The sequence below is a fragment of the Ailuropoda melanoleuca genome, chromosome 17 (assembly GCF_002007445.2).
Source record: "Ailuropoda melanoleuca isolate Jingjing chromosome 17, ASM200744v2, whole genome shotgun sequence".
NCBI classification, from domain to species: domain Eukaryota; kingdom Metazoa; phylum Chordata; class Mammalia; order Carnivora; family Ursidae; genus Ailuropoda; species Ailuropoda melanoleuca.
The window spans coordinates 15,816,067-15,836,231 of NC_048234.1; the positions used below are offsets into that span (position 1 = coordinate 15,816,067).

General features: G+C 61.3%; 1 protein-coding gene across 4 annotated transcripts in view; it reads right to left on the reverse strand.

Moving 5' to 3' along the window:
- The window catches only part of SEMA4D (semaphorin 4D), a 42,002-nt gene that overhangs the window by 10,222 nt on the left and 11,615 nt on the right, over nucleotides 1-20,165 (reverse strand). For 3 of the 4 annotated variants that reach the window (XM_034646935.1, XM_034646933.1, XM_034646932.1), the window contains exons 4-16: nucleotides 19,096-19,241; nucleotides 16,873-16,935; nucleotides 15,278-15,376; nucleotides 12,752-12,845; nucleotides 12,073-12,186; nucleotides 11,316-11,467; nucleotides 10,362-10,537; nucleotides 10,129-10,285; nucleotides 9,057-9,279; nucleotides 8,198-8,313; nucleotides 3,591-3,763; nucleotides 3,462-3,505; nucleotides 38-244 (exon numbers count right to left, since the gene is read on the reverse strand). In XM_034646935.1, coding sequence (XP_034502826.1) covers nucleotides 38-244; nucleotides 3,462-3,505; nucleotides 3,591-3,763; nucleotides 8,198-8,313; nucleotides 9,057-9,279; nucleotides 10,129-10,285; nucleotides 10,362-10,537; nucleotides 11,316-11,467; nucleotides 12,073-12,186; nucleotides 12,752-12,845; nucleotides 15,278-15,376; nucleotides 16,873-16,935; nucleotides 19,096-19,241 — 1,764 coding nt within the window. Of the gene's footprint in view, nucleotides 1-37; nucleotides 245-457; nucleotides 2,709-3,461; nucleotides 3,506-3,590; nucleotides 3,764-8,197; nucleotides 8,314-9,056; nucleotides 9,280-10,128; nucleotides 10,286-10,361; nucleotides 10,538-11,315; nucleotides 11,468-12,072; nucleotides 12,187-12,751; nucleotides 12,846-15,277; nucleotides 15,377-16,872; nucleotides 16,936-19,095; nucleotides 19,242-20,165 lie in introns of those variants that run through there. The other variant, XM_019800072.2, reaches the window with a different exon arrangement.

Sequence of the window (20,165 nt, forward strand, 5' to 3'; positions counted from 1 at the left end):
CTCACCACCCCCCCCCCCCGACAGGTGCCCTGCTCACCTGTGGCCTGGCAGAAGAGGTGGAAGGTCCCCAGGGCATGCACGTGCTGGGCCTGGTCGCTGAGGAAGGGCGGCAGCAAGGCAACGGGCAGGCTGCTGTCAGACCCCGAGGCCGAGGCTGGCCAGGGCCTTCGGGGAGAGGAGGCTGAGCCGGGGCCCCGACAGGACAGGGAGGAGGACCCCGGAGGAGGGAAGGGCATAGATGAGGCTGCGAGACAAAGGACAGAAAAGAAAGAGGCCACTGAGGCAGGCGTCACCAGGATCCCACCGCACACCAGAGAAAGGAAGCAAAGCACAGGAGAAGAAAGGGACCCAGGCTGTCCCAAGACCCGCGCCCCCCCTCCCCGCCCCCGCTGACAGTGCCCCTCAGGAGGGAAGGAGGGAGGGAGGCCTTCCAGCCGCAGCAAATCACGTGCCCACATCAAGGATATAAGCTTCTCATTTATTCGGTTACTTTTCAAATGTATACAATTCAAAGTAGAAAAATAAAAACAAAGTAAATCTTATAAAACACAAATGTTTACACCAAAACGGTCGAGTCCTATCATGCTGAAGATGACACTGTCCACGCAGGCACACAGAAATCCAGTTTATTGCTCTTTGCCACGGAAAGAGAGCCGCCTCTTACAGGCATGTGGGAAGCAGCAGGTGGAGTGTGACGTCACCATGGTTAAACCGTCTCGCCCATTCGCACCTTGAGAGACAGCGCCAGGCCCCGCGGGTCCACCCCTGTGGCTCCGTGGGGTGTTGAGACACAGGCCTGTCCAGCCACCGCCGCCCAGCTTGCTTGCAGGTGTGTGGCCAGCTCTGTTCAGCCGAGCGGGACGTCTGGTGGGCAGCGGCTGTGGACGGAAGCCGACAGTCACAGGAGCCGTTCGGATGGCTGAAGACGTCCCGGCAGACATCCGTCCGTCTGCACGGGAGGTTCGAGCAGTGGCTGTGGGCATCCAATCGTGACACGCGCCCCTCAGCTCCGGGCCCGGCGGCTCCACTGATCCTTGCTGGAGAGCCCGCCTGGCTCATGGGACAGCCTCCCACTGTCCTCTCTTCCTTGAAAGAGTTAAAACAACAGGAAAAAAAGTATAGAAAGAAAATCTCTCTGAAAATGATACTTCCCTCAAGGAATAAAATTAAAAAAAAAAAGTGTGCTTCAAGAGATGGTTTTGTCTACGTTTCTAAAAGCGGAAGGAACACATTAGCCAAAGTAAGTTTATCCCTGAGAATCGTAAGCAACATAAGCTGTATCCTACCCTCACGCACAACAGAATCTGGAAGACGTACGTCTTCTAAACATTAAAACATCTGCTTTAGTAATTTAAAAAATAAACCTAACACAAAAAAGTAAAGCCCTACAAAATAATCCCACGGAAGAAAAGGTTCGTGCCAATCTGGACAACAGGCGCTAAGTTACCAATCTGATAAACAAAAATGCCATTTCCAATCTGGAATGAAATGATCTTTCAAGGGCTGCTCTGAGGAGGGGGGGCTCCAGGCGCGAGGGTCCGCGGGCCGCTGCAGTCGGGGCTCAGGGGAGCCGGTGCCACCACCCGCGGGCACGTCCCAGACGGTGGTCCACCGCGGGAGGCCGGGACGCAGGGCTCGTCGTTTTCCGAAAGGACAAAGAGAAACCAAATCACAAGCTTGACCCAAGAGAAAAGACACAGAAGACAGGTGCACAGACACGGGCTCCCTACACGGCCCCGGGCCGGGTGACTGATGGCGAACGGAGGCCTCCGCGCACGCGCTTCAGTCCGCGTCCGCGTCCGAGTCGGCGAACTTGAGCTCGCACTTGACATCGAAGGGCCTGTCCCGGGCCGGGAGGTCGTCGAGCCGCTGCGAGTCCTCCCTGTCGGTGGGCACCCTGCTGGCCATGGTGTCCTGCTCCGTCTCGTAGCCGGTGTCCAGGGCCGGCCTGGGCTGCCCCCCGTTCTGCTGGGAGAAGCTGCCCTGCTCCACCAGCGTCTCCTTCACGCTCTGCTCGAACTCGGCGAAGTCGGCCGCGGGCGCCTTCTTCCCCAGCAGCACGGCGGAGCGGAACTTGAGGCACGGGCCGGGCAGGTAGCCCTTGTAGCAGTTGTACAACAGGAGGCAGAGACAGAGCACGAAGAAGGCGAGGAACAGCAGCATGAGCAGGCGGTTGTCGCTGGACTTGAGATACATGGTCTTCTCCGAGTGGACCTGGGGGACCGTGTCGATGACCGTCCTGGGTCTGCAGGACACGCCGGTGGGCGCAGGGCTGGGCGGCGGGGCCACGGCCCCGGGCACGGGGCCCCGCACGGCAGGGGTCTGGGCCGGAGGGCCTGGGGTGGGCTCCGTCGACACTCTGAGGAGGGCCCTGTCCCCTTCTGGCCGGGTGGCCGGCAAGGTGGAGGCTGCCGGGGTCCTGGGGAGCACGTGGACCTCCAGGACGTGCCTGGCCAGCACCTGCAGGACCGTCCTGTTCCTGAGCCTCTCCTCCGACAGGCACTGGTACACCCCGCTGTCTCCCTCCGACAGGTTGAAGATGAGCAAGTTCCTCCTGCCCACCAGGCTGTACTTGGGGCCCTCGGCCTCGAGCGCCTTGTTCTGGAACTTCCACACCACCCGGGCCAGGTTGGACTTTTGGGAGCATTTCAGTTCTGCCGTGCCACCATGCTTGAAAAAATGCTGCCGGAAACTTTCCTTAGTTTTATCTGGAACATCAAAATAAACGTGCACAGCATCAACAACCCGGCTCACCACTTCACTTCTTTTAAAGAGGTCAACACGCACAAGAGAACACAAGAGTTTCACCCACTGGAGCAACACGGAATCTTCCAGAACAACTAAGGAGGTAAAGACATGCGTGACAGAACAGCAGAGATGAGCCCTAGATGGCAGCCCGGTGGGACAAGGAACGCGGAGGCAAATGAACGGCAGAGATGGCGTCTGGCGCCCTGGTTCCCGGGAGGCTGAGCGGCAGCCCGCGGAGTCGCACACCACGCGCGTCTGCCAGTGGCTTTGGGGCTCATGGCCTCTCAGTGCGCCTGGCGCCCCCTCCTGAAGCCGCCCCAGCTAACGACAGCTGTCGGGTCAGGGACGGGAGCACAGCTGCCTTCGAGGGGACGAGGACTCCTCTGTTGCCGCCCCTCCCCCCCCACTCCCAGCACGTTCTGGGTCCTACAGGCGGCCCCAAGGCCAGCGCAAGAGAGCAGCGTCTCGAGAGTGGACGTAGTGGGCTGCATGCCGAGTGCCTTCCAGTACACACACTATGGGGCTTCAAACACCCTTTTCTGCAAAACAAAGGGATAGTGGGGTCGGCCTCCGTGTCCTCACGGATACTTGCCCTCTGTTCCGAGTAGAGAAAGGAAAACAAAGCACACGAGACGTCACACCAGGACAACACCATGACCCGATCACAAGCCCCGGCCGCCCCGGGAGCAGCACGGCGAGGAGGAGCCACTTACCGCGGCAGCCGGACACGTCACCACTCATCTGCTGAGTCAAATCCCTGCAAGACAAGGAAGGACGGTCATGCGTGTGCACGCGCCTTCCCCACAGGCAGGCTGGGCCGGCACGCCGCGTCCCCTGCGTACCTGCTGGGGCTGTCCGTCTGGTGCAGGGCCACGCAGGCCTTGGTGTCCGAGCTCCAGGCACAGTAGGGGTCGCGGGCCAGCACGCAGTCCTCACAAGTAGCATGCTTCTCGCAGAAGGCCACGGGGGCCTGCACCACGCCCGAGCTGGAGCCCGCGTAGACGAACCTTCTGCCCTGTGGGGGTGGAACAGAGGGGGCGGGCGGGTGAGAGGGCAGCCGCGGTGCGTGCGGTGCCAGGTGCTTTTGCACCTCGCCATGGTGATGAGCACGTTCCCGTGTTTTCTCGTTCAGGAGCTTCCAGAACCACGAGCACGCAGGCAGCATGTGTGGTCTCCCAGCCGAGTCCACGTACTGGCTCGGCCCCTTGGGCCTCAGTCCCCGTGCCCGCCTCCCTGCCATCCAGGCACCTGTGTGGTTGTGTGTCTGCAGCCCCTCTGCGGCTGGGGGTCAGCCCCTTCCTGGGGCTCCAGCCGACACTACCAGCCCTGCCAGAGGCCAAAGGGCACAACTCGGAGCCCAATCTCAGACCTGCCATGAGCAGCTGTGCATGGACAGCCCGAGTGGTGCCCAAATCCAGCGGGGCCGGGAAAGGAGGCGCGAGGGAGCGGCAGGGGAGCGTGCAGGATCCCAGCACGTGGGATAAAGGATGTGCCAAGCGCTGTCACGTCCAGGTTTGCGAGGCAGGAATACGTGGATGGGGAGGCCAACAGCTGGCACGTCCGAGAGCTCAGCTCACAGGGCGGCTAATTGCTCTCCTGGATGCAGTGGGGACAGGGCTCCCACGCAGGCATGCCGCCTGACGTGCAGCCGCGGCCACGGGATTGCAATTCCAGCCTTGCGTCTATGCTCTCCTCTGCCCACAAGCCTGTCTCCCTCCTCACGTCTACACAGATCTTCTGGTTAACCCCGAGATTTGCGAGCTTAACAGCATTCAGTGTTTCAGACCCAGATAGGGTGCAGCCTTCCCCATGGAGGGACAGAGTCTGGCTGGCACTCCAAGTTCCTGGGGCCAGCCTCGGTCTCCTGGCCTGTGACCCCTCCCCCCCACGAGCACAGCCGAGAGAAAGGAAGTCCCCTCTGCAACAGACTGTCATGTGATCAAAAGAGGCAGAGAGCCAGGCCAGGGCCAGCTCGTCGGTCGGCAAGGACCAGACAGGTGCAGCCACGCGCCTGCCTGAAGGACCAAGGACGTCACCCCAGATCGCAGAGGGGAGGGTTTCTGGGAGGGCTGAGCAGTCAACTTTGATGGACCCTGAAGGGCACAGACTCTGCCTGGGAAGCCCCGCCTGACACCTGACCCGTGCGCGTGGCTGTGGGGGGGCAGGCTCCTATCTCCACATACACCCCCTCCCCGGGGCTGGGCCCCCGCGAAGCAGAGCCAGGAAAACACCTGCGAGGGGGTGGCCGTGATCACTGGCGGGCGCCCAAGACTGCGGGCCGGGGGGAATGACAGCAGCCTTGACGTCTCCCCACAAACAAGTGTCAGCCACCGCAGGCTGCACACACGCCCGCGCCCCGGCCCAGCCCGTGTGGGCCTGTGCTGTCGCGCATGTCCCCGAACCCTCAACTCCATCCGAGCGCAAGGAGAGCAGGGGCACTCCCCAGAACACCGACCGTTCTCTGCAAAGCTAAGCACGCCACCAAGGCCGTCAGGGCTGAGGAGTGAGCTGCCCCAGGCCCCGTGAGGCTCCTGAAGTGGAGCGGGTGTCTGGGGGAAAGAGGGGCACCTGACGTCTGCGGGCGGTGAGCACCGTGCCAGGGGAGCTCCTCGGCCCGAGGGAAGGCCCTGCCACCATCCAACGCCTCTGTGGCCCGAACACGATTTCAAAATGAAAAGCGTTTAAAAGGGCACACGAGGTTTGGTGAGCACGCAGGTGCCCTGGGCCTCTCGCGCCAGACCCCTCGCGGGTCCCACACCCCTGGGAGCCCCGGGGTCACACTGCCCCAGCTAGGTCTCCGTGTGCGTGGCCACGTCCAACCCGTGGCGGGGTCTAGAGCTGAAGGAGTTGTGAAAACGACGTCCCCGTCGACATGCAGATGCAGCCTGTGGCCTGGGCTCGGGACCAGACGGAGCAGGTCTCCTGTGTATTTCCACAGGAACTGAAAGCAGGACTCAGATGTCCACACACCACGTTCACAGAAGCCCACGCGCCCACCCACAGACGGCGGGGCAACAGAATATGTGTCTGAACCACGGAGTATTCCTCCTGGAAGAGGAAGGAGATCCTGTCATGTGCTACGTGGCTGACCCTTGAGGACGTGATGCCCGGGGAGAGAAGCTGGTCACAAGATAACACTGATCCCACTTAAATGAGGTCCCTGGGGTCCTCAAATCGCAGACAGAATGTGGACGACGGGGGCTGGGTTAGCGCCCAGTGAGGACAGGGTTCCCTTCTGGGAAGGTGAACAGGTTCTGGAGACGGACCGGGGTGGGGGTGTGTCACACAACAGCGTGAACGTAGCTGACGCCGCTGAACTGTGCACTTACAAACGGTTGAAACGGCGTCATCCACGCGTATTCACCACGTTAAGAAAACAAAAGACCCACCAAATGCACGTGTCCTCGGGGGAGCACGGACAGTGAGGACTGTGCGCCAGCCTCTCTGTGTTCNGGGTGGGGGTGGGGTGGGGGGGCGTCTTTTTAACCCTGAACATGCAGTTCCTGCTGCCACGGCTGCACACCCGGCATTCCAAGCCCCCAAGCCTGCCCGCCCGCCCGGGGAGAAGGTGTGGGGGCCTGGGCACGCATGACGCCTTCCCGCCAGGTCTAGGCAGCCGAGGCCTAACCCAGTGCAGGGGCCCCTATAAGGACAGACAGATGGCCCCCACGCTGCCAGGCTCCCGGCGTGGCCTGCCCCCTGGGCGTGGGCAGGTGACCAAGTCCTGGCCATGGGGAGGTGAGCACAGGGCTGACCCACAACCTCGTCCTTCCTCCCCAACCCTCATCCCTCCTACGGTACGGGTGCCCAGGCGGCCAGAAGCCTGAGTCTCTGACTGACATTGTGGAGCAGAGCCGTGGTCTCACCGCGTCTGCACAGGGGGGGGGCGGGGCGCCAGCCTTTGTTCTGACGTGCATTTGACAACCGGGAGGCCTCAGGGTACCTGCCACAGCCTGGCCGGGCGCCTGAGCAACGTGGCCACAGGTGGGAGGGCTTCTGGCTTCCTGTTTCCACAGCAAAGCCGGGTGGACGGGGGAGGCACCGAGGCTGAGTGTGTGGCGGCTTAAAACTCGCCTAGGCTATGGGGTTGTCTTCCCCCTCAGAAGCAGAGAGAGAGCCCTGCCACGCAGCAGTAGCTGGGAGGGGACATGACCCTGTGACGGGAGTTTGGACACCAGATCCAAGTACGTAAGCTCACGATGAAGGGGACCTCTGCGTGACGTCTGCAAACGTGCCCTGAGAGGTCAGCTGCTTTCTCTCATCTCCTGCCTGGCTGCCGGGCCCCTTGCTGCTGCTCACTGCCCCCCGCTCCGGAACCAGTCTGCGGGGACACTCGGAGGGGCTGTGGGATCACCTCCTTCAGGTGTGAAGCTCTGTCCGCACCTGGAGACGGAGGCTCAGGGGTGTCCCGGGTCAGATAGGGCAGTCTCGGCACGTGAGCAACGCCACACAAAGCAGGGGCAGCCGAGCCTGGTGCCCCGAACAAGGCTTTACACACGGGTCCAGGCAGAGAGACCACATGGTGGCCAAGCTTGCAGCTAGGGAACGGGCATACGGCCAGGTCCCCAGAGCCCTTGGGCTCAGGGCTCACAGCATGGGACACCCACACGGAGAAGCGAGGCCTTCAGCCGCAGAGCAGGCTGGGCCACTCCCAGGGTCCGACGTCCCCCAGGTACAAGTGAGACTGGCATGCCAGGCTCAGGTGCTCATGTTCATGGACCAGGGCTGGCCTGGTCCTCGTGCTCTATCCCAGCAGTAAATGGGGATGCGTGTGTCCCAGGTCGCAGGGACAGATGGCAGGGGACGGCCTGCAGAGCAAATGCAGCCCCCCGCTATTTCTACGTGAACCACCAATAATAGATTTCATACTGTTACGTGGCTGAGTAAATAATTCAAAATAATGATATTCTGTGACGCTTGGAAGTTGCGTGAGCGCCTAAGCTCGGTTTCTATACATAAGGCTTTGCCAGAGCGCAGCCAGGGCAGTGACCCTACGGCCCCCGAAGCCTTAGACACTCGCTCCTGGCTTTTATGGGAGGGCTAAGCCTGATCCGGATCTGAATCCGGATTCCAACCTGATGCAGGAGAAGGGGCCTCGTGGGAGGGGAGGGGAGGGGAGGGCTGGGGGCTGCACCGGCATCACCGCTGTTGCTCAGAGCCGGCTTTCCTGTGCCGACCAGACGCTGACCCTATCAAGCTGGGGGCACAGCAGTGTTTCCGTGAGCCGGCATGCCCCCACACCCACACCGGGTGCCCCCAGCAACTCGGTGAGGCTTGGCCGACCCAAGGCGACCATTCCATCTCCTCAGTTTGCCTTCCCTCCATCCCAAAGCCCAGGGCTCCCAGGACCTTCTGTAAGAGCCTGGTGGTTGGCGCCTCTGGACCAGACCAGTGACCGCCAGCCCAGCCGGTGATAAGAACACGTGAGGCCACCACCGAGCCATTTTACCTGCTCGGAATTCAGCAGCAGAGTCTGGACTGGCTCAGAGTCCCGAAAGAGCCACGTCTCCTCAATGATATGGGCCTCGTTCTCCAGGCTGACCGCTTTGTGCAGGGTGCCCCGGTCTGCAAGGGCAAAGCCAGAGGTCAGGGACGCGCCCGGGAGGGCAGGACGGAGCACATACTACCGTCGGCCACGGAGCAGACGGTCCGTTCTTCCTCTCAACTCCCTCCCTCCACAGGACGTGTTGGTTTGCATTTTGGAGGTTGGAAAGGAAAAGCCACTAGCAAATGAACTATGGCCTTGTGTGGCCTGGGTCACTCCCACTGTTTTCTGAAAAATACGCTAACGCCATCATTGACTCCAGCAACAGTCAGTGCAGTGAGACGGTACTAGCAGACTGCAGGAGAGCTGGCTCGTGGGCCCCACTGGCCCTCAGGGGTGCTGTCCCATGCGGGGCCCCAGGCAGGTGAGGGCTGGGCCCCCCACCTGGCTCAGAGCTCGCTGGAAAGCCCCCAGTGCGGACCACAGCACCCGCCAGCTGCGGCTCGGCCTGGCCACCGCCCCCCCCCTCCCAGAATGGGCATCCCCGGCAGGTCTGGACAGGTCTCGGGCCAGCGGGGAGGCGGGACTTCCTCCGTGGCCTTCAGCCCTCCCACATGGGCACCACCCGGACTCCCTTTGTGCGAGCCTCCACGTACTGTGCCTGAAGCCCCAGACGGGGACCAGGACTCGCGTGGTGGCAGACCTCGGAGGCCAGTATCAGAGACCCTCCCATAAAGCGCCGTGGCACCGTGGGGAGGTGCGGGCCCCCAGCAGCAAAGGTGAGCCGGCTCTGCCAGCGTCCGCACTGGGGGCCGGGACCCACCTGTGCCGACAAACATGACATCATAGAAGGTCCCGTCCAGGGCCTGGGTCCTGTCCACCACGATCTGCGTGTAGTTCACGTCGCTGCGGATCAGCCTGGGCCTGTTGTCTATCGGGGTCACGGAGCTGTCCATCAGAGGGTGGTCCTTGACGAACTGCAGGGTCTTGTCCGGCAGACTGAGGGAGCTGGAGAAGTTGGCGGCCCGCGCCTCACGGTTGATGCACTGCAGGGAGCAGACCAGCCGTCAGCGCGCGGTGGGTTCCTTGCCCAAGGGGACCCACAGGCGACCTCTCCCTAGCAATCTGAGGACACAGCTCTAACGCCTGTGGGAAGAGCTACTGTCTTTGTAGACACGAGATAAAAGGCTGCTTCACCAGACCATCGGCGAAGTCGTCTGTACCTATTTATGAAACAGAAAACGTACTGAGCTTCTGAAATTGAAAACAAAGTACTTATCGCTTCGTAGCTCTTCCATGACAGCGCTGCTAAAATCACTAAAAACAGCCCCATTCCACAGAGCACAGAGGTCAAGCGTGGGAGGGATTCCTGCTGTCCCTAGCTCCTGTTGCGCGTGAGTGAACGCACTTTAGTTCGTAACACGCGCGGAGGGATCCCCCCAGGGGAGGATACCCCGTGCTGGGGGTGCACAAGCCTGAGCGCCAGCCCCGCGCACACCCCGGCCCCACCGCGGGCCACGCGCACAGCCCCGCACACCGGCCCGGTGACGAGCGGATGCAGCCAAACTGGCCCCGTGACCACACTGGCTTCTACGCAAGATTCACTACTTCCAGAAAAAATAAAACGTGACTCCTGTTAGTGCGTGGGGAGTACAGGTCATTGCCAAAAAATCTGTGTGTTTCTGTGCGGGAAGCAGAAAACGAAACAGACCTATTTTCACGACCCATGTTAATTCCACAAAGCACCCGGTGCCAGCCAGAGCGGCCCCCTCTGCGGGCGGAGCGCAGTGAGGGCTAGGGCGGGCACCAGGGAGGACAGCACGGGAAGAGGAGCGTGCCCACCGGCCTCCCCTTCCCTGCCGAGACCACCGCCACAGCGGCTCCGCCGCACTCACCGCCCCGGGCCGCGGCGTGGGCACGGCCCCGTTGTAGCGCACCCACTTGGTGTGGGACTGCTCCACCGTGGCGCTCTGCATGTACTTCCCACGGGAGAAGACGGCCTCGGCGGTGGACAGGTTGTAGGCGCACACGGCGGACAGCCCCACGTTGTTCCTGGGGAGCAGGGGACCGTGTGACCGCGCTGGCGGGGGCGCCCGGACACCGTCCCCTGCCCCGGCCGAGCACTCACAGCTGTGGGGTGAAGACCCCGTATATCACGGGCTCCTTCAGGTCCGGGGCCCTGAGCACGAAGACGTCCTGCAGCACGTTGAAGACGAGGTTGCTGTCCGGCCGCGAGCAGATCAGCCTGGCCTTCAGGAAGGACGTCCACTTCTTCTGCAGGGTCCGCAGGCCGCCCTGGTCCCCCTGAAACCGGAAGGACGTGCGTGGTGGGGGAGGGGCAGGCCCCCGGGAGCCACCCAAGCCCTCCCGGGGCAGCTCTGCCTGGAGGGACCGGGCCGTGGCTGACCGAGGCCGCACACAGCCGTGTGGCCACTGCACCCTACGGGGTCTCCGATTGGAGCACAAAACCCACAAAGGCCTCTCAGCAAAGTCGCCTTGCACAGCTGGGGCCACGGACGGGCCACGTCTGCAGCCTCAGTCCTCGTTGCAGAGGACACGGTCGTTTCAAAGGGCTTTGCCAGGTCCTCCATAAACATGTTTTCGTGAGCTGGCCTTCAGGGGACCACGATGGACCCATCTGACGTGACCCGCTCGGAGACAGCTCCCAAACACAGAAATCTGGATGCAGGAGACTTCGGAATCGAAGTGTTCTGGTTTATTTTGGACACAAGAAAAACCCCTCCCCGCACCTTTATGTTGGAATGCCGAAATCCCAATTCCAACAGAACTGAGCTCACACGGTGAACAAAAACTGACTTTCTGTGATCTGGGAGGTCTGGGGAAGCTGTGTCAGAGGCAGGCCCACAGAGAGCAGGGCGCCAATGCTCCTGGGGTCCCCCCAGGCTGCCCCAGGGCAGGCCGAGCACCTGGCCGCCCGTCCACACCCATCCACGCCACAGAAGGATGAAGTGGTGGGTAAATCGACATTTTGGAGGAAGCGCGGAGCCTGGGCCGTATGGTGAACCCTCCAGACACGCGAGCGCCCCGGGCCGGAGCCACAGGCCAACAGGCCCCCGCGCACCTTGCACACCCGCGCCACCCGTGGGATCATCAGCTTGAAGACAAACTCGTACTCCACAGACACCTCGGTGAAGAAGAAATAGACGCGGGCATCCCCGCTGTCCATGCCTTCTGGGCGCTCTCGCATCACGTCAGCAAAGACGAAGCTTGGCTCTGCAAGCACAGACACGCGGTGGTCCCTCCACACGCCCAGGGGCCCGGGCGCGGCCCCGCAGCGACGCAGGAGGGGGCGTGCGCCATGTCCCTCCCCAGGGCTCAGAGGGTGTGGGCCGTGCCCAAGACAGTGCTTGTGAGAATGGACAGCCAGCTCCCCGTCCCCGGAGACCCACCAAAGATGCCTCGTGTGCTCAGACAAACCCCTGGCCAGCAGATCCAGGTGCCCCAGACCCCCCCGCCTCCGGGAGCCCGAGGAACTTCCAAACCCACGGCCCGCTGGCCAGCACCCACAAGAACCCCGTGTGAGCAGCTGTAGGAACCCGCTGTGTACACGCCGTCCCAGGGGAGCAGCCCGGTCAGCCCGAGTCACCAGGGACCATCAGGCCCTCATGTCATGAAGGACGGTGACCACATCCGTCTTCAGGGAGGGGAAGGTGGCCTCGAAGCAGCATCAGCTCCACGGGGAAGGACCCAGCCACTCCAGAAACACCAGCTTTTCGTGGGGGCTGCCACACGAGTTTGGGTGGGGGGGGGCGCCCAAGGGCCCTAGGAGAGGCTCAGAGCTGCACAGAAACACCACGGCGGGGGCACCTGCTTCTTACCGTTGAGCCACGGTATCGCATACTCGGTTCTCAGAGGGCTGTGGGACGAGTTTCGGGAGATGATGGGCTCGCTTCCCAGAAAGTTGTAGGATGTCCCGGAATACAGCTCCCCATCTTGAGCGGCCCCAGAGGAAAGAGGAAAGGGGGTCAGCGGCAGCACTCCCATCACAGCCAGGCACAAGCCACCCCCCCACCAGGGAGGGGGACAGACCACGGCCCTACTCCTGGGCGCACGTGGCTGCTTCCCAAGGCCTCTGTTGCATTTCCTTGACCAGGACAATTGTGTGCTTCACGTGAAAGGTGCCTTCTGAGGGCTAGGGCACTAACTAACACCAGGTGACCCTGCATCTGGGAAGTGACAGACATAATGGTGGGCTCATGGGGCTCCCAGCCTAAGGCCGCGGCTCCGCATGGACCCTCTCGACAGGGCATGGACAGCGTGAATGAGAGGCCACGTGATTTGCACGAACGACAGATCTAAAATAACCCCTTCCCACAAATCTGACTTGTGGCCCCGGGCAGTGGCTGGCTACCCTTTCGCATGGTGAGTTATGGGGGTCTATGGAGAAACCCATGTGCCATCCGTGAGGACAGGGAACACGGAAGCAGATGGAGGGAGCCCCCGTGTGGGGGAGGGATCCCAGTCCGGGCCATGCGCTAACCTGGGGGCAGGACTCACCAACCATGACAGACGTGTAGCTCTGTGCTGGGTCAAAGGGGCACCTGCCCTTGCCGTCCTCGCTTCTCCCCAGGAACTGAAAGGATGTTAAGTTCTGCAATTGAGCGAGAATAAACCGTATCAGGAAATGTCTGAATTTCTACGCTCACGGCACGTGTGCGCGAAACCATTTCCCAGATGCGCTGTCGGGGGGGGGGCGGCACGGAGCAGGTGCACGCGGCCACGCGAGTCCCAGGGCTGGACGCCTGCATCTCGAGAGCCGTGCAGGATCTAGGAGCCTCAGTTTACTCGTCTTAAGATGCGGACAGCTCCGGGGGCACAGGGCAGACCTGGGGCGGGAGGCAATCTGCGAGCGATCCAACGCCACGTGTGGGATCTCATATGAAAACAGAGCCACTGGAGGCGGTGGGGCCCAGACCACCCAAGACACAGGTGCCTGGAGAAAAGCAGAATGTCCACCTCGTTCCGTCCCATACTGCACTCACACAAAGTAGGGGTGACTTCAGGCTTGGGCATCCCTCCCAGCCGACCAGGGAGCCTAAAACCCCGACGCGTAAAGAACGGGAAAGCTTGTGTGTGGACACTGAACCCGAGTTTGACGACAGGTGACACATTGGCGCAAGGTCGGCCAAGGTGCCTGTGCCTGAACGCACCCCGGCGGGAAGGTCAGAGACGAGGCCTGTCTGCGGGGACGCACAGCCAGAGAAGCATGCGAGAGTAGCTGACATGATGGTGGGCGCCACCTCCCGCCCCCAGAAGCTGAAGGACACGCGGGGCTGTGGGGAGTGGGTGGCGACCGCCACCCGTTGGAGGGAGGGGAGCAGAGCAGACGCGGGCGCGGAGGGCTCGCAGGCCTGGGGAGGCCGCGGGCCCACCTTCAGCGGGCAGACTCCCGGTCGGGCCAGGGAGCAAGAGCTGGGGTGCGAATGGATCGCGGGTCTGGGGAGGACGGGGGTACGTGTGAACGAGGGGTCGGCCCAGAGAAGAGAAGCCGATGGGAATGGCTGTACATCTTCGCAGGGGACGACAGGCTTGGCATTGGCCATGTTGGGAAGCACCACTGTTCCTAGGCCTTCAGGGCCCGCGGGTCACAGGGCCGTACGTCCCCCACCTGCTCACATCTGTGCGATCGGCCTGTCGGCTTCGACATTTTTATTAAAAATATTGATAAATATTATAGGTCCGAATTTAAATGCAATGTCCGACTCCCTCACCTAACACTGACAGGCCCGCAGGAGGAGTCTGCACCCGGCGTCTACAGCTGACACCAGCAGATCCCTGGGTGTGCGGACATTTCTAACACGACCTGGCACGTTCCTCCCTTACGCAGAAAGAGGCCAAGTCTGAGGACTGAGGCCCAGCCCCCCGACACTGTCGGCATCGGTGGTCCCAGGCCGCCGGGTGGACCAGGCCACGTGTGCGCCCGCCCCAGGGCTCTGCATAAACAAGGTTTCCCAAGCAAGTCCTTGATCTGCCCTACTTTGCGCTACGGTTGATCTCTGACTCAAGGCTGGAGAATCTTCTCTAAATTCCCATTGCTTTAGGGTTTCTGCAAAGCTCTCCATGGCAGTACCCTTCCCGCCTGGCCGGTACCGAACAGGGACGGTCACTGGAAGATGGGCTTGTCAGTCCACAGCTGCATCTCCCTCTGGTCGTTTAGATGGCTCAGCAGGTACGAGCAAAAGAAGCTTCTCCCGACAGGACACTGCCGTCCAGTGTGCCCCGTCCTTCCAGCTCCGTCAGCGAGGGGCCGGGCGAGACGGTGGGGGGGGGGCCCTCTGCAAAGACCCTCATGCAGCACTGGCAGGCCGGGGCCAGGAGAACCGGTGCAGGTCGGCGAGGGAGCCACTCGCACACCCAGGCTGTTGCCCCACCACCTTCGTCAGCGGGCTCTGCGCACACAGCAGATGCCACACGGCAATGCCCCAGAGCAGAGCAGCGGCCACACCGTCCCCGCGAGCCCGGGCTGCCGTAAGCAGCGCAGACGGGGCCTCCAGCACATGCGCCCGTTCCTTCCAGCTCTGGAGCTGGGGGGACCGGCTGGTCGGAGCATGGGGAGGACCCTGTTGTGGCTGGCAGGCGGCCCCCCGCTCCTCCCCGCCCCATCCTCACATGATGCAGAGAGGGCTGTGGCGGCTCACGGGCCCCATCTCTGAACACCAGCACATGGGGGAGTAAGGGTTCCCCGCGTGGACTTGGGGACACATTCAGCCCAGAGCAAAGGTGAGCCCACAACACGCCAGCCAGGAGCAGAGTCCTGACTCATCCTAGGCCAGGACGCAGCTCGCAGCAGGCCTCCCCTCAAGCATTATACGTGGCAAGGACACAGAAGGCTGGACCACGGCACATGGGTGCTGTGCGTGTCAACGACACACTTCAGAAGGTCCCCCCACTGCTGGCTCCGTGAGTCCTGCCCTGTCATGCCCTCGGTGACACTGGGCTTCCGGGAGCTTGGCGAGTGGCCCGCGGCATCCCGAGGCACCCTGCTGCCGGCCGACGCTGCCCCTGTGGGATGCCCAGCCTTACCAGGTGGTCGCAGGTCGGCTGGAACGCGTTGGTCCCGCACACGTACAGGGCGCTGGCGCCGAGTGGCTGCAGCACTCGGATGTAGTTGAGACATTCTGTCTGCGAGGGGGAGACACGTGCACATCAGCCACGCGCCGGCTCCCGCTGGACGCCCCCCACGACCCGGACTTCAGGGCATGGGGCTGGCACGCGCACGCCGATGTGAGCTCGGCACAGCTGGCCGCGACCAGCCCCCACCGTGCCTCCCCTGCCGCCCCTCACCGGCACCTCGGCTAGCCCCCATCTTCAGGTGCTCGCTCAGCTTTGCCTGGGCAGTGGGGACAGGTCACGGACCCAGCCCCCCCGGACAAACCTCCGTCTGCAGTGTCCACAGGCCGGCCGTCAGGGGCTAGGACCTCTCACCCCCATCGGTAATTCATAGTCAGCAAAGCCACGCTGACCTCAGACCTTCCTGGACGCCCGCCCCAGAGAGACGCATTTATGGACTTGACCCTCGGCACGCACCTTGTGCGGCCAGAGCTGCAGAGGTGGCCGATGTGCGGCTTCCTGCCTGCCATCCTCGTCCCCGGGGACCCCACCCCGGCCTCCCCAGTGCGCGGGACGGCAAACAGCGCTTCTCCAGGGACAGGCTGGGTGAGGGAGGGGCCCGAGGCTGCGCCCACAGGAGAAAACCAGACGCCACTGAGGAACATGCTATTTTCGGCTGAAATGAACGTACTGGGATCATACGTGCTATTGTCTGAAATTATCTCTGCTGAGGGAAGGTTCTTTTGTTTTCTTTGTGTTTTTTCTCCCCAGGATCATCTTTAAGTGGTTGGCAGTAACTCATCCTCCCGCCGTGAGCTGGGAGGGACCCTTGTCCCCGAGCGGCCTCCACGTCGGGCTGGGCGAGCACTCTGCCTAATTTAGCTCTCGGACAACTCCCTGCAACACCAGTTATCACCACACAAAGCCTGCATTTTCCTCATTTCCTAAAGCAACTTCGGACCTAGTGATTTCAGCAAAAGTGGTTAACATTTGCTAAAAAAAAAGTTCGGCAAAAACATTTTTTTTCATTTTTAATGATTTTGAAATCAGCCAACTGCTGAAACCTTCCCTCAGCTGTGCTGTCCCACGCTGCCCAACTACCAAGGAAGATGGGGCTTTTATGCTCGGAGACTCGGACACAGGCCCAGCACCAGATCGAGGCAGGGGGCCCAGCCCATGGTGGGGGAACCCTGAGCCCTGGGGGGAGGTGGACCCTCGGGCCAGCACTGCCTGCATGGCCAGCACGCTGAGGTGCCCGGTAGCTCCTGGAGAAGAAGGAGAGTCTCAAGGACGGTCGCTGCCCCAAATGCAGAAATCCCATGGCAACCCTGTCAGGCTGTTGGGGAGGCCCGAACCCTGCATTTCACACCTTTAGCAGCAGGCACAGAAATGATTTTCTCCATCAAGTTTGAGGCTATCTGAATAGATTCAACTAAGTTAACCTTTACCAAAGTGTTTCTCAAGTGCCCGCCTGCATTGAGAGACCCTGCCTCAGCATTTGGGCACAGAAGGGAACCCCAGGATGGGTCGTGACCACGTCACCAGGGGGTTCTGAGACCAGAAATTACCTGTCTTGACTTCCCCTTTTCGGCACATTTTGCTTTTTTATCTTCTGAGACCTTCCAGTACGCCTGTTAGGAGAAATGAGAGTCCACTTCAGTGACGAGACCCCATTCAAAAGGGGACACTGGCGTAAAAATGCACGGTTTACAAAGCACACGGTGGCATGTGGGGGCACGAATATGCCCCCTGACGGTGGAAGTGAGACTGCAAAGCCAGGCTCAGCCAGCAGGCATCAAGGTCTTGAGCGAATGAGGCTTCGAGAAAGTTCCCACTGAGACCCTCCCCCACCCCCGAAGCCAGGGGTGCACGGCCCCCCAGATGCCCATCCTTTGCTGATGAACAGCAGCAAATGCTAAAATGCTAACGGCAAGGTCTGCGACGATTTATCAACCAGTAAACCACAGCTGTTCTCAAACAGCACAGTGGTTCCTGGGACCGTCCGTGGACAGGACAGGGCTGCTTCCAGTTTTCTGTACCTGCAGCCTTGGTGGTGAGGGAGCAGCTCTGCTCCCCACCCCTCGACGCGTCCTCCCACGACCTGTGCTCCTGCTTCCTTCATGTCCAGTGACAAGTGATCAGAACCGGGCAGCCCACGGGGGCCTCACCTCGCCCTCCATAGGTCCGGAAGCCATAGGCCCACACCGGAAATGGCTTCCCAACTCCTGCCTCGCCTTCCCCAGGATGCCCCGTCTCCCCGTGTGATAACCCAAGACGGACGCCCAGAGAATCGAAGCCAGCTGGCGGGAGCTCGGAACTCAGAAAGTGCCCGGAGCTGTGGCAGCACCCGAATCGCCATGCACACGGTCCCACACGAAACATCCTGCACGAACTTGCCTCCTGCAAGGCCTGACCAGCACACGCATCAATAGGAGGGCGGTGCGTTTCCAGAGAGACGGAAATCCTTATCAGAACACACGAAAGAAGGAGCAAGTCGCGCGGCTGATGGCAGCTTCCCTCAGAAAGCAAAACGCCAACGATTTCACCTCCATTTACGTAAAACATGTAAGGACACGGGAGCATGAACACAGACGGGACCCTGGCCGTGCTCACGGGGCCCTGAGGGGACGCGGGACGCCGTAACAGAGAGCAAGGAACCAACCCCAACCGCTGGGCTCGTGCTGAGGACCCAGGGGTCAAGGAGAGGCCGCCACCGGCCGGGAAGGGGCGGTCTGAACACCAGGCTGGGCGGCAACAGAGCGAGCCATTTCACACACGCTCAGATTCACCACTCCAAGGTCATTCTGAAAATCTGAATAATCAAAGCACCACTACTCCCTTCGGAGAGAAGGAGCTCATTAAAAACAGGCAAACAAAGGCCAAGATTTCAGGTGCTGATCCAGCCATTTCCAAAGGAACTGGCTGCAGGGGACGTGAGCCCTGCTTCCTGCTCCCACGTGGAGGAGGACAGGCCGAGCCGGGAAGTCTTGGGACGCACCCGTGGCTGCACGGGGAGGACCTGCCTCGGCGGACGCGGGAGCCGTGGCTTTCCCAGCGAGGGGCCAGGGTGGCGGCGGGACGTGGACACTTGCCGGGCAGAGCGGCTGGCCCCACGGATGGCCCGATTTCAACCAGATTCAAACGTCATTTATGACAGTCGGTGGAATCTGACCAACTATTTGATAACATTTTTTGGACGTGCCTGTGGTATTTTGCTTATTTTGACACAAAAGAGTCCTTTCCATTAGGAAGGGGATGCCCAGGGAACCCCTCATGGATGAGTGTGTCTGGGATTGGCCTCGAAGCCTCCAGAGGGAGCGGAGCAGCAGGACGTGGTGAAGGAGGGTGGCCCCGGGCTGCGGGAGCTGAGAGGGGAACAGTCCTCATGGACATCACAGCCTCTACTCCTGGGTGTGCTGGAGATTTTCCATAATGAAAAGATGGAAAATCCAAGAGGAAAGGACGGTGGTCCCCGGGTGAGTGGCTGGCCCAGGGAGGAGAGAGGCTACTAAGACGCAGGGTGGGAAGGCGGCTTCGGGGTGACGGGCCCCTTGCCTGCTGGCGGGTGAGAGCCTGCTGACCAAGCATGCAGGATGGCTGTGGGGCCGGCCATGGGGTGAGCAGGCTGCGTGGTCAAGAAAGGGCCAGATGCCCGAGGGGGCCCAGTCAGACGCCCGGGGGGCCCAGTCAGACGCTGGCGGGGGTGGGGGGGAACCCAGTGCAGATTCGAGGAGAAAATGCCAGGAAGGTCTGTGGCCCGCACGGCGGTGGAGCGGGAGCCCACGCCATACCTCGTGCCGCTTCTCGGAGATGTTGTGCGCACTCAGGGCAAACACAGCTTCCCGGGCACCCACGTACAGGGTGGTCTTGTCCTCGCTGAGCAGCAACACTGAGTAGTTGAAGATGTCCGGCTCGTGAAACTTCTCCAGGTGCACGTCTGGGGAGGGAAGAGAGGACATCAGGCCTTTCTGAGCCTGGACACACCGAGCACCGTCTCACTTCAGCGTGCCGTCATGTCGCCAGGGCTGTGCGTGGATCCACCGCCACAAGGCCAACGCCTGCCCGAGGCCAGCACTCAGACCCACTGACACAGTCACCAAGAGCACGGGATCCTGCAAGGTCTCCGAGCCATTGCGCTTGACCAGTGCTGTGGCCCAGCGTCCCTTCCTGCTCCCTCCAGCAGCGTTCCAAACCCTGCACTCAGCATGGCCTCCCAAAAGTGTGACCTCTAAGTATGTGACCTCTAAGCACATGACCTCTCAGGAGCATGACCTGTAAGCATGTGACCTTCCAGGAGCGTGACCTTGTGACCTCCTGGGCAACCTCAGGCTGCTGTGCTTCCCACACTCTTGTGTATGTGTATATAATTTTAACACAGATTAAGTACATAAAGAATATAACTATTAAAGCTTTTCTTATTCAGGAAAAAACATGATTTAGCTCAAAAGCTTTAAAAAAAATCTAGTTCAGCAAATATGTCCCTTAACCCAAGCATTTTTCGGGGATAAGCACCACAAACTTGCTTCCTCTCTTGTGAGGAAATCGCATGGAAAGCAGGGCTACGAGAATCGGGACGATCGGCAGGGATAGACACGTATTGGCGCGGTTTCTCAAGGAGCGCCTTCTTCGGTCTGACCGCCCTGGCGGTGGTGCGAATGGTGTGAACCCGGGTTTCACGTAAGGACCAGGCATCCACGCGTTCTGCTGTCCGGATTTTCCGGACTGGAGACAGAGCGCGGAGGAAGGCTCTCCCAGGGCACAGATGGCCTGGACGCCGCACGGCACGGCCCTGCAAGGAGCTGTCGTTCCACTCGCCAGAGAGACCCGGGGTCTCGGGACGCAGCTCCCAGGAGGGCAAACG